Source organism: Lupinus angustifolius, chromosome LG03 (assembly GCF_001865875.1).
Source record: "Lupinus angustifolius cultivar Tanjil chromosome LG03, LupAngTanjil_v1.0, whole genome shotgun sequence".
NCBI classification, from domain to species: Eukaryota; Viridiplantae; Streptophyta; class Magnoliopsida; order Fabales; family Fabaceae; genus Lupinus; species Lupinus angustifolius.
Genome location: NC_032011.1, coordinates 4,800,544 through 4,814,989, shown reverse-complemented (window position 1 = coordinate 4,814,989; position 14,446 = coordinate 4,800,544). Strand labels below are relative to the sequence as shown.

Here is a 14,446-nt window from a genome sequence, read left to right as displayed (position 1 = left end):
AGAGATAGAAATAAGTGTAATTATTGTAAGAAAAACAAGTTAAAATTAATTGTTCAATTAATGAAACGGGTATTCTTATGCCACTTGTACTAATTAATTCATTGAAACCTTAGGAGTTAGGAGACAACACTACATGTTTAGAATATCTGTGGGCTTATATTGGTGAATATTCCTAACAAATTAATGTGCATCTGTCATATGCCATCAATGAAAGTTTCAGAAAGTAATGCAAAGACATCTTCATTAGGATTTTGGATTTTCTTTATCAAATTTGAATTCTTCTCAATTGTTACTGCAACATTTTTTGTGTGGCTGGTTTGACAAGGCGAAGAGGTTCTATTGAAAATTTTCATGGGGTTCCAGTCTTGGTTTTTCATAAGATAAAAAATGCAACATATTTCAGATGTTAGTTGTTTAATTCCCTTGTTTCCTTTCCTTGTAAGCTTATGTTAGTAAGGCTTTAGAGAGTTATATCATTATATAGTAATTCGTGCTTTCAATGTGAGTGTGGTTGTTGTATCTTTGTATTATTAGAACTGTTGGTGTTTGTGTTGTGTGGCTAGCTTGGAATACATGATAAGTATAGATTAAGGTGGAAATATCTTAGGTCATGTATCTCAAGCTTATTACTTGACTTATAATAGGTTAGATTAGATATTTTTTGTGAACAGTCTAGACTTATGTTATTTGAAAAGTAATATTATTATGTATATATATGAGGAGAGATTCGTTTACATCCAATTTAAGTTACATTCAATCTCAGCTATTCATTTTCTTAGATCTAACATACCATATGAGTGAGTGCAATAAGTGATGGAGAAAAAAAATAATCTTAAATAACTTTTCAGTTACACCTATTTGATCTGTTGGATTTAGGACAATGAATGACTAGGATTGAATGTAACTAGTGGAACTTAAATTGAGTGTAAGGAGTTCCCTCTTATATATATAACTTTAATATAAAAATATACAAAAAATGTAATGTAATTGTTAAGGTTAAAATAATTTAATTAAAAATATGAATATTAGTCTATTTAAATGTATATATAATGACCTATTTAATATTATATAGTATAACAAATCTTTAAACAAAATAATAGACCAAACTTTAAAAAATGTTAAACCTAGGCTTTGAAAAAAAACTTAAACATGTTAAAAGGTCAGACCCAAGCTTCTACATGCTATATATAATAAATCTATTTAAAACAAAGTCTGACCTAATCTAACGTGTTTTCACATTTGTAGATATATTTCCAACCTTCCTAAAGTAAGGTAAAGAGGATATTTACTTTGATGCTAAAACTACTATTTATCAATAATTTCTTTAAAGTATTGAAATTGAAATATCAATTCACTTTCTCTGATTAGTCATTATACTCTTATTTACTCAATTTGCAAAACTTATTTATCTTGTTTTAGTTGGAAGAATCTTGTGTCACTTGTTCTTTTGGTCTGCCCAAACTCATGGGCCATATAAAGTAAACATGTTAGGTATTTCAAATGTGAATGAAGAAGTCCCATATTGGGCAAAAATGGATGAGTTAAAGAACATATAAGTGGATGGACCCATAGACCTAATATCTTAAGGTTTTGAGTCAAGATGTGGTGTCAAGTCCACTTACATGCTCCAACAAGTGGTATGTGAATGAAGAAGTCTCATATTGGGCAAAAATGTATGAGTTAAAGAGCATGAATGAAGATCTCCCATATTGGGAGACACATTAAATTGAAGAAATTACTAAGCAGGCCTATAAGTTGAAGAAGCATCATCATATAAATTGGACCAATTAGTAAAAGGAGAAAGATATATTCATAATTGTAGATATTTGGTTTCACTTGTTAAAAAATGTATATATCTATCCGTTATTACCCATCATCATTTTTGTTTACAGCTGGAGGGAGGGATCTTATAAAGTATATGAATTATTGGTCGAATCCCATAATAATAATACACACAAAAAAAGGCACTAGTGCACGACATTACCAATGCCTGCCACAAATTGATGAGATGAATTGAGGAGCATCATGTATTTTACATCACATTATGTATTAATTGCATGTGTAGTGGTACCAGTCAAAGTGGACCTTTATCACTTTCTACCTCCATCTTTTATATTTGCTTTTAAGATTTAAAAAATAAAAAATACAACTACATGAATGAAAATATAATCAACTCTATTTTCTTATTTATAAGCCATATGTGACATAGTTTTTTTTTGTTAAAATGGTAGGAGTCATGCTTAAAATCTTCTTGATCAATCAATACGTACGAAAGAATGCATAAATGAGAAAGAAAATATTGAAGAATCTTAAAACAAGAAGAAAGAACAGAAAATGAGAATGAAAACTCTATTCATTGTATTTCGTTATTCTCATTATAATTACAAAGTATAGGAATCACTCTGTTTATACTAAATCTACCAAAAGAGTCATAAGAGTAGAAAAACAGAAAATCGGTTAACTAGAAACATAATTACAATCATTTTCAACATCCCTGCAAGCTGGAATGTATCAAGCATTCCAAACTTGAAATAATTGTGTTGAACATCATGTACACTCTAATACATCCACTTGCTGGTGAGTAAATCTTCATCTCCTAGTCTTGAAATCATAATGTGAAACAACAACGATGCTTAACCACCATAGGCAGAAGCAACTTCATCCAAAGCTTAACCATCTATTTTGACAGAAGCTTAACCAACCAAACCAATCATTATGGATGAAAGAGAGGAAACAAATGGATCTTAATCTTGACCCTATTACCAATGAGGAAAATTACTCACTTTTGCAATGTTGTGTATTTAATGAGAGTGAGGGGTAAAGAAAATAGAGTAGTAAAGAAAATATATAATTGGAGGGGGTAAATGACAAAGGGTAAGAAAAGAAACTAAAAGAACCGTCCAAGAATTATTTTATACGGTTGCAAAATTTTGAAAATAGTTGTAGCATTTCCTTTAGAAATTTAATATTGGAGTCAAGGTCTCTAAGCAAGGCATCACCTTCAACCAACGAGGGAGACAAAGAATTGATGGTAATAATCATCATTTGTTCTCTCTTGTCAAGAATCCCAAGAGAAATCTCCAAACTATATATTTTTCTTGAATAATTTATACCAAAGAATTGATGGTGATAATCACCTTATACGACTCTCTTGCCATTGATGATGCAAGCACAATGTTTCAATACTGCAGGAAGAAAAAAAAACTTCTCCAACAATGATAAAGAAAAGTAGTAACTAGATTCAAAATTGGTGCTACTCTTGTTGGTTTAGATTGTTTATCCCAACAATCATTAATGTTGAGATCAACTTGACTCAATTGCAGAAAATGATGCTACAGTGGGATCAACTTGACTCAATTGCATAGGCAAATCCATTTTTGAATAAAATCTGCATAATTACGTTTGTTGAATAGGGCGATAGAAGGTTGAGAATCACAGTTTGAGGAAGATGGTGAATATATTTGCAGAAGCATAATTACATTACTCTGATATCATGCTTGAAATCTTCTTGATGAATCAATAAGTATGAAAGAATGCATGAATGAGAAAGAAAATATCGAAGAATCTTAAAGAAAGAAGAAAGAAAAGAAAATGAGAATGAAAAACTCTATTCATTGTATTTCATCATTCTCATTGTGATTACAAAATGTAGGAATCACCCTATTTATACTACATCTATCAAAAGAGAAAGAAAAAAAAAACCAGTTAACTAGAAACAAAATTACAATCATTTTCAACATTTGAATAATTTATACCAAATATATCACTCCGTAATTACATTCAGTCATGAATATATGAGTAATTTTGGAATGTTAATATATATTTTTTGATAAATTTGTGAATTACAACAAAATTTACATACTTTTTAATGTGTGTAAATTAGTTATAAATGTCTTATAAAGAAGTACTAAGAAATTAAAATCCTTAATTATTTAATTTATCAATATTGTATTAGATCATGAAGATAGATGTCTGAAACTACTTCTCGAAAGGCCAATATATTATGGAGGATGTTCTATTTTTGTTGTCTTACTACAATAGAAAATGCGTTTAGTATTAGAAATGTGTTAGTTTAGTAAAATTTAAATGTATGTGGTGTGAAGGGAATATCTCTTTACCTAAAGTGTGAGGGAATATCTCTAGTGGTATAAAAAAATGTATATCATATAAAATAAGAATGTAGATAGCACACATGTTGATCTCATTTTCTATCATGAAGGATTGCACGGTCGTTATTTACAACAAGGGCTGAATGCAAGGGACGAATAAGAATGCAAAGCAGATTGGATTGTATAAAAAGAGTTGTCAAAGGTGCCACAAATGAGTCGTAAATCGGTCGAAAGAAAATGGGCCTAGATCGACCCATTAACCTCAATGTGGTCCAACAGAAGTGTGTTTTTTCTTGAGAAGTAACCTGAATAGTTATTTAGTCAATTAATTATATTTTTTCCAATTTAAACCATAAGTATCTTTCATGGAAACAATTTAGTTCGAACAAGTATGACTATCATGTAGGAATAACAACAGGACGGATTAGAGCCGGATTTATGTTTATCTAACTATAAATATGAACATGAACTCGAACTCAACGGGGTTAAAAATAATACTACCATTTCCAAACTCATTGGGTTTCGGGTAACCTGAACCCGACGAAAACTAGCCCAAAACATATAATACACATGCACTTAAGAATATATTACCGCCCAAATATTATGTATTGGCCATCTCCAATGCATATTTCACTAACTGACCATGTGTAAATGCAAACTTACATATGAACATGATATTCTTTTTACAACATTATAAAATAAGAAGATAAAAACTTTCAAATCTTTAACTTTCATGAATCTGCAACAAGCATTTAACGGGTTCGAGTTTGGGTATCAAATTTACCAAACCCAAAATTCGAACTTGAGTAAAACCCGAACCCAATCAGAACGAGTTTTCCCGTTAAATTTAGGTGGGGTCGGATAAGTACCCACAAGTTTGAGTTACATTGTCATCTTTATTATCAAGGCCTACAAAATTCTCCATATCAAGTATTTAAAGCAACTACATGTCTATATACTGAAACGCTAAACCTCTTATAATAATCTAAAATAATGTTATGTCAATTGATTATTTGGTGATTGTCAAATAATAATAAATAAATTAAAAAGTTATAAAAAGCTAATTAGTATATTTGTAATAAAAGTTATTTAATATTTTTAAAACCATTTTGAATACATAAATCTAAATAAATCATAATTAATTTTGAATTACTTGTGTTGTAGAGTGACACAGTGTTATTAATATCGAATCGGTCAGGGTATTGATATAGTAGTTTAATCGATGGTTCACTAATTAAATTGCATATCGGTGAAATTAGATATACATACATAATATATTAACATTAATGTTGAAAAATCAATAAAAAACCAATAATTTTTTTATTATCTTTAAAAAAGTAATTTTAAATAAAAATCGGTCGATATAGCCGGTACGGTTCAATTGAAAACCGGCCGGTATGACCAGTATTAACCAATATAGTTGCATGACTGATATAATTATTATATCGTACTGATAATGAGACTGGTTTATAGGTTGAACTGACTATCACGAACTGGTTTTTACAACACTTCAATAACCTGAAGTGCTCTTGTTTGAGACTAAGTTGAAAATATCTAAAGCCTTTTTATTATGCTTAAGTTAGCATAAGGTTTAAACCTTGAACTTGATGGTAAGCTAGATCAATTAGGACTCTTTAAGAGTCAATAAAATTTTATCTTGTTCCATGGAAAATTTGTGTTACCAAGGGGGAAATCTAAGAAATGAAATCTTAGTAGAAGCTCATGAAGATATGTTGGTTGTGCGTTTTGGCACCACCAAGACGTTCGAGGACTTGATAGATATTAGTGGCCTATAATAAAAGGTGTAACTAAATGTCTAGTTTGTCAAAAGGTTAAGAAAGAGAACCAAAACCCAACATAGTTACTTCATCAATTAAAATTCTTATTAGATTAATTGAGTGATTAAATTCCTACCCGTTATAAGATATTTCTCGCCTGAGAAGTTATATGAACTCTACATTCATAAGATAGTCAAACTTCATGGTGTGCCCTTCAATTTTGTTTCTAATAGAGACCATAGGTTTATCTCTAGATTTCTGAATGCCTTTATAGAAGGTTTTTGAAAAAAAACTAAACCTTAGCGCATCTTATTATCCCTAAATTGATTATCAGGCTAAGAGAACCATTCACACTTCAGACGACATTCTTAGAGCTTGTGTTTTGGATGAGGATATTAATGAGGATAAATATTTATCTTTGATAAGTTTATCTACAATAATAGCTACCATTCTAATATTTTAATGGCATCCTATGAAACATTCTATGAGAATTGATTAACCTAGCATCAAAACTCTATGGATTAAGGTAATCCTTTTGGTAAAGGTTCTTTGGGAAAAATTGACTTTAGAAGAAGATACTTAATATATCTAAGATGAAATTAGGGTAAAATATCTAGAGTTAGTAAGAATAATAGGTCACTTTAAATTCTAAGGACCAAATTTCCCTAAAAGAGAGGAGAAACGTAACATTATAAAAAATAATGATATTAAACTAGTATTAATCTATATGTATGATTATGTGCTAATATATACTTCTTGTATGATAATATTTTTAAGGTGTATTTGCTTAGACAAATAAGTTAATATTATTATTCCTACAATAACAACGGTAATGTATTTATCCAAGATGTGTTGTTCTTAATATTGAAAATGATACTATAATGATATAGTTGGAACTGTGGAAAAAATAATTAAATAGAATATTATTTTAGATATTTTACTAAGCATCATCATTAGAGATGCCTCAACCAACAATGTGTTGGTCTAGTTGTATAGGCCCTACTTGATCCATAAAATGACAAAAGGTTAAAAATTTGATTCCTGGAAGCAACACTTGTTGGAAGGGGTAACTACTAAAAGCACCAAGAGTCAAGACTTGCACATTTGATGTTAACCTAAGTTTTGATCAAGACAATGAACATGCAACTATACTTGAAGATCGTACAACAAACAATGAGTCAAAGACTCAAGGGTTGCATCTATAGACTTATGATATTGTAAGTTTTACTTTTATTAGAAGTCTTAAGATGATTGCCTTAGATTGAATCTAAGTTAGGTAAACCTAGGTGAAGTCTCGCAAGAGCCTTAATAAATAAGATTAAAATTGAGACATCACGTTTAGATATAATATAATATAATAAGTAGGTTCATGCATTCACATACATAATATTATGCATTAAAGATATTATATTTGGAAAACTATGTATAACATGTGCATATTATATAGGTAGTTTACCTTACATCAAGAAAAATATTTTCAATCAGTATAATCGATTAAGTACTATGTGCAATCGATTATTGTGAATTACAGTAGCTAACCAATCTGATGTTGATGGTGTGTTAATCGATTAAGACACTATATAATCGATTAAGATGTAACAGGAAAACTAACTTTTAGCAGCCCGTTAATCGATTAAGTGGATGCATAATCGATTAATAACATCATTAGTATGTTTGGTATAAATGCTGAAATTCTGGCCCATGTGGCATAAGGTTCATATATTTATATCTTGCATATTAAGAAGATCTTTGAACATTCATTATCATATAGGTTGCATTAGAACAATATAGAGAATAAGAGCATGTTGAATAGGATTCAGAACTTGAAGTTGTAGCATGCATCTCTAGGGTTTTTTATGCATATCATTCATTCTTGTTTTCTTGATTTGATTTTAAAGTGAAAGTAAGAAAAAATTGTTTACTGAAAATTGTGAAATTTTGTATGTGAAAACCTTTGCATAATTTTCTCATATAGAATAGGTTCTTGTGTGTATTTTGCTTAGAGTTTTAGAATTGAGTTTGCATTGTTATATTCGAGAATTAAGTACTTAAGAAAACTCAAATTCTATTTTAGTCAAGGAAAGTGATCTTTGGGTGAGTAACATCACTTCAAGAAGAGATCTTGTTGTTCTTCACGAGGACTAGGAGGTCTTGGTACAAGCAATACCTGGCTGGGGCCTAATCGCAAAAAGATAGGTATCTTAGTAGGCGAGACATAAAGGTTAAACCGAGTTTGTCAAGCTTGTAGAGTCCAAGATAGTTGTATCTTAATTTTATCGTTTATTGGAAGTTTGTGTGTATCAAACAATATTTTAATAGTGAAGAAGAAAAATCTCCTGACATCAGAAGGAGAGGTCTTGATGTAGTTTGGAGTAGACCACAAACAAACTAGGATAAAAATTTCTTTGTGCACAATTTTCTAACTCTAATCTCATTTACTTTTGCTTGCTATATTCTTGTTAATTGAACAGACTCTGTATTACATATTATAATTTGTGTTAATATCTTTTTGTAATATCTGTAATCAATTATTACATAAGGATTGGTAATCGATAACTTGCGTCGCAAAAACCATTAAAATCATGAATTTGCAAAAACACGGGATAATCAATTATCCACACGCATAATTGATTAAGCCCAACATGAATTAATCGATTAATACCAAACTTAATCAATTAAGTGCAATAGTTTTCTGTTTTGCGCAAAATATAGAAAAAAACGGAGTAAGTGATCCACAACACCTATTCAATTCCCTTCTAGGTGAATTCTGACATGTTGATACCCAACAACCCCATACTCCAAAATAGATTAGTTCATTGCCCAAAAATATGACGAGAGGTTACCCTTGGTAATACTAAATTAGAGACAGCTCAAGCTAATAAAACCTTTACAACTCCCTTAAGATTGCAAATTGCTAATATTATTTATTTTAGTTACTTTAGAAATACTACATTATTAAAAGGTCGCAACATTTATTAGGAGGAACATATGGTTTCTTAATTATAGGATGAGAAGATGTCCTACCCAAAAAAAACCTCTTCGTCCAAACCCACAAGAATTCATCCTCACATACACGAATATTCTCCCTGCTCTCCATTTGCATAGACATTTTACTTGTTTTTATTTAAGGAGATTTTTTCTTCTATTTTTTAGTCTTTAGGTGACTCTTTTATTGCCCCCATAATCAAGCCAACATATATGTAAATATATGTTTCTTAACAACCTCATCATATATAAATATAAAAGCTACAAAAATGGGGAACCAACTGAAATTAAAGCAATCATAATTCAGAAAATAGAGGTTAAGACTTAAGAGTTAAGACTGAGTAATTAACCTATTTTTGCATTGACATGTTTTTTTAATCCATACACATTATATTCAATTGAAAGTTCATATGAATCATGCATGTTACCCCCTACCCTCCTCCCTATTTTTCATTTACTCTATACAAAACCCAAAGCATGCATACACATAAAAAGCATCTTATCTTAAAATTCTGTTTACAAGTGCAATTCTATTTAATTTGCATCTGCAATTTTTGCCAATGCCAGTGCTGCTTTTCTGCCTAAGAATGTTCCATATTCTAAGCAGCAGAAACAGAATTGTTGGTAGCATCTCCAATGTTGGATGATATGAAAAATTCCTGAAATGCTCATTACTCAGTATTGCCTTCTGCATCAGTTATCAAAGGTTTCTTTCAGCCTTTTCACGTTGCTTCTGATATTTTCCTCACTTTCTTCCACTTCTTCATCAACAAAGTTCTGATCTGACATTTCTGCAATAACCACATTGTTAAATTGAAGTACTTGGTAGGATAACTCATAGAATACATATAGACATAGAGCAGTGAGCTGAATTATAGTGTAATGTCTGAGTTATGGTTATGCGCATTTGGACTGAAATCTTCAGTGGAATGCACACACTATGGGAAGGAAATAGAGTTAGATTATTTAATTAGTTAAAATCACAATATATTTTATAAAAATATAAGAAAAAGGACGGCATAGTGCACGAGTCTCCAAGTTAGTGGAGTCTAGGGAGAGTAGATAAATAGATGTATGTAGTCTTATCTTTACAAGCAAAGAGACTTTACCCAAAAGTCACAATTTAGAGATCACTTAGTCCCTTACATAATACTCACAATGTTATTAAAACTCACATCTTTATGGGATACGAGTCAAATCTTTACCGATTGGACCAAATAACTATAACCTAATACTAATGTTGGATGTTTGAATTTAGTAGCTAAAATTAAGAGTATCATAGTATAAAGATTTATATATTTATTATTCATTTATATGACTTCTATTTAAGACTCAATGATAATTTTAAATGAATTATGGATGATGCAGTATAAAAAACTCTTCCATGGTCATCGCATACATTTTTCTCTCAAAATTAAAGCCAATTTTGATGACATTCAAAGCAGAAAAAAGTGGAAGAATATTTCAGCTCTCACCTGTATCACTACAGAGCATGTCATCATGAGAAACATGAGTTTCACACAAATGAAGTTGCCCTGAAAATGAGGATGAAAATCCATTCCTTTGGCTTAAATCAACAACTTGAGTTGTGGAAGTAACACTTTCTAGAAGGGATGGTGCTGCTACACTTGGTTGTTTGCTTGAAGATCTGTAGTGTTGAATCCATGGATTTTTGGTTAAATCATGGTTCTGGTTGGTTCTACTCATTTGTGGATTCTCTCTTTCAAACTTTATTCTTTTCCAACATCCACCGTGAAGGACCTTGAACTGTTATTGCACCAAAACAAGAATTAGTCTTCATAAGGTGAAAGGGAAATAAGCATACATAAATATAAGGAAAATTTTAGTTATACATAAATTTGTGAGTTATGAGTTATGTTATGTGTGTTAATACAACTAAAATAACTCCATGTATAAATAATCTGCAATGCCAGGTAAAAAAAACCATATACTAATGAATGTTTTGTACATTAGACAAATTTTACTAAATTTATTCCTTTATTTATTTTGAATAGAATATAAAAATTAAGAGAGAGAAAATAGTAAAAAAAGTTTTCTATATCGTTTCTTCATCTTCCAAAACACAATTTCCAAAAGGCAATCATAAAGAATTAATAAGTGATTTAAGTAAAAACAATTCTAACATAAAAATTGTGAAAACAACACATATGAGTAGTACGATCGATGATTAAGATTAAAAATTAGTTAATGATCATCTTATTATAAAAAAATAATGTAATAAAAACTTGGACCAATTAAATAATATTCATTGATACATATTTAATTATTCATAGTCATATCATATTATAAAGCTACAATTTAGCCCATGAGGTAACTCACTAGAAATGAGTATAAAAAACAAACCTGGCCAGAAGTGTTAGCAGGGACTTTGGAAGTTCCTTTGAGAGAAAATGAAGGTTGTGTGTGCTTTGAATCATATAATTGATTAATAAAAGTTGCTTCTATAGACTTTAGATACATGCTGTGTTTCTCATTTGTCCACTCAGGTGTTGTCATCTTCGATTCCCTAATGGCCTGGTATATTTAAATATCAATCCCAAAAATCAGATCAATACAGTATATATATTTATTATATATGACTGTGTCAATGTTTCAAGAAAATATAAATTAACAAAGAAACGAATCTTTTCAAATAAGGTTGCAAGAGATATTTTTGTTTGACAATATATTTCAACCCCAAAAAATACACAACTAGAATTTTTTTTGTTAGCAAATAAACTATACAAGCTATTATTTAGCAGTAACGTTTATTATTTGTTTCAATTTAAAATTTTGAAGAACCAAATAATTATATTAAGATATAGTAATTTGTTTATAGTTTCATATTCGTAATATTATTATGATGTATAATACTAAAATAATTATATTAAAAAATTTCATTATGTGATCCACAGATCCAAGCCATCCATGCCTCAAGAAAATGTAAAATGCACATGCATGTCAAAGTTTTAAATGATAAAAAAATGCAAGAGGCTGTAACCACCACCAACAATATATATTTTATTTCCAATTTCAAAATCATTGAAAATGAAAATAGCTCGAAATTATACAAGAATCAACTACACAAATCAATGTAAAATGCCATTACTAGGTAAATAAATTATTCTTAATTATATATTTATACAAAAAAATCATACCAAAAAAATAAAATATTACTTATTTTTAACAAGCATACCATAAAGTTAATAGGAACATACCAACCCTGACCACTCAATCAGATATTTAACAATATTTTTATGCTTCTGGACCCAAAAGTAAAAGCTACGGCATAAATGGAATATTTTTTCATAGGAGATCAAACAAAAAACATAAACGAATTAACTTTATTTTAAAATAACATTAACATGCGAGATGAAAAGTGTATTAAACTCGTACATTAAAATAGCTTCTTTCTCAACACAGTAGTTATTATCATATAAAAATTTCATAAGATATGCAAACAAAAGAATTAAATGGTGAAAAACCAAATATGAGAAGAAATTTGGAGAGAGAAAACAAACCTGCATCTGAATCTGTTCTTGCATGAGTGATATATTCGTTATGATGAAAACACGTTCGAGTTTCTTTTCTCACACATAAAATTTTGTTATGAATGAAATGAATTGATGAAGCATGAAATAAGAAGAAGAGAGAAATGGCGGTGTTATGGTAGAAAAAGAGAATAAAGTATAAGCACTTTTACACGCGTCATGGGACCTCTCATCTCCACGTCATAGTTTGGGTTTATTAGAGAAGACATTGAGATAGATATTTTCATTGGGGTATCTAAAATATCTGATATCCTCATTCTTATCATAGTTTATTATTATCTTATAATATTTTAATTTTTGATATTTCATTTTTTGTATTTAAGTGGTATTGACAATACAGCGCTTTCAAATCTGGTAGGTCCTTACTTTTCTTATTCTAGTATTCCTGCTCTAGATATTTTGGGTGTACTTTCACTTTCACTTTCACTTGGATATTTATGTGGTTGAGTGAAATACTTTGCCAAGAAGTGAAGTGAGTGTTTTTGTATTATTAAGATTATTATCTCATTTGATTCGATTTAATCATTTTTGGGTGTATGATTATATGTATTAATAATTATGATTCATAATAATCAAATAATTTAACATTTTGGTTATTATGGGATCTATAAAGCCTTACATGGACTAAAGTGAAGGTTTGAGATTAATAAATTGGTTTGAGTTTAAACTTTATACATTCACCGTATAAAGTTTTTTATATTATCAACACATCATTTATTATTGATTTATATTCCTTTTATTTGAGAGTCAATAATAGTTAATAAATCAATGACGAATTATTTAATAACAATATATAAAATATTTACACTTGTGAGTATATACATATTAAATCCAATTGGATTTAGTGTTATATAAATGCCTAAGAACATATTAAACTTTTTAAAAATGTTAATGCATTTAATGTAAAAATTAACCTGATTCATTTGACTTCTATATAACAAGTTTCATTACTTTATAATTACTTATAAATGCAATTACAATTTACACATAAATGTACTCCTCTAATCAACAACAATATTTTGAAGTCATAACGTTATAGGATATAAGTTATATTTTATCAATTAATCCAACCTTTGTTAGCTTTTATATAGTTAGGTTAGATATAAGTAAAGACTTTAGTTAATAGAACTGTAAGATTTTAGGTGTGAGGCTGTGAGCACTGCAAAAATTGGCAAAAATACTCTCTTCCCCTCCCCATTAAATAAGTTTTGCCCCTAAAAAATTGAGAACGTAAATGGGCGAATGTTAGTTCGGTTTTTATATAATAAACTTTTTCTTACAACCCAATTCCAAATTTCTTTTGTTTTTGAACCCCCCTGCTCAAATACACATTTTTTAAATCATATCTCCATTAATTATATCCACCCCTCTTAACATATAACACATAAGTTGACAACTTATTATTTTAATTGTTTTATAAGTGTAGGAACTTAATTTAAAATAAACTATTAAAGGTTAAATTATAATCTTTCAAAAAAAAAAGATAAATTATCTCTCTAAAATTAATAGCTAAGATATGAAATAATTTTTTTAAACTTCCTATTCGAGTAAGTAAATCATCCCCTTATTAAAATACACACTAAAACTTTACATCAACCTATAAAATAATCGGTTTGAGGGGTGCATAATTTCAAGTGAAGTTGAATCGTTTAAATTCTTACACAACATGCCCATAAAAACTTCCAAGATGCTATTTGCTTAACATTAATTAAAGAAAAAAAAATATATTCATTTATACGGTAAGAATTTTATACATTATTAATAATAAAAATTAATGATAAATAATATATTGGCTTTATATAAATATTTATATTGAAACAGTATATTATACTCTTAATTAAAAGAGAAATATCTTCAAAAAGATTAAAAGAAAAAGGAAAGAATAACAAAAATTACGTTATTTGAGATGTACCCAAAAAAACATAACATAAATATCTTATAATACAAATATCATGGCTGTAATATCTAAGCTGCTAAGTAATGAACCCAAGTACCCACGAGTGTAAAAATATTTAGTCTGATA

General features: G+C 29.2%; 1 protein-coding gene across 1 annotated transcript; it reads right to left on the bottom strand.

Annotated features, from left to right (window-relative positions):
• LOC109343212 lies at positions 9,475-12,569 on the bottom strand. Its single transcript, XM_019581407.1, has 4 exons — positions 12,394-12,569; positions 11,237-11,407; positions 10,348-10,639; positions 9,475-9,663 (listed from the first exon to the last, which is right to left on the bottom strand). Exons 1-4 carry the CDS (start codon positions 12,415-12,417, stop codon positions 9,566-9,568), a joined length of 585 nt encoding a protein of 194 aa, XP_019436952.1. The 5' UTR covers positions 12,418-12,569; the 3' UTR covers positions 9,475-9,565.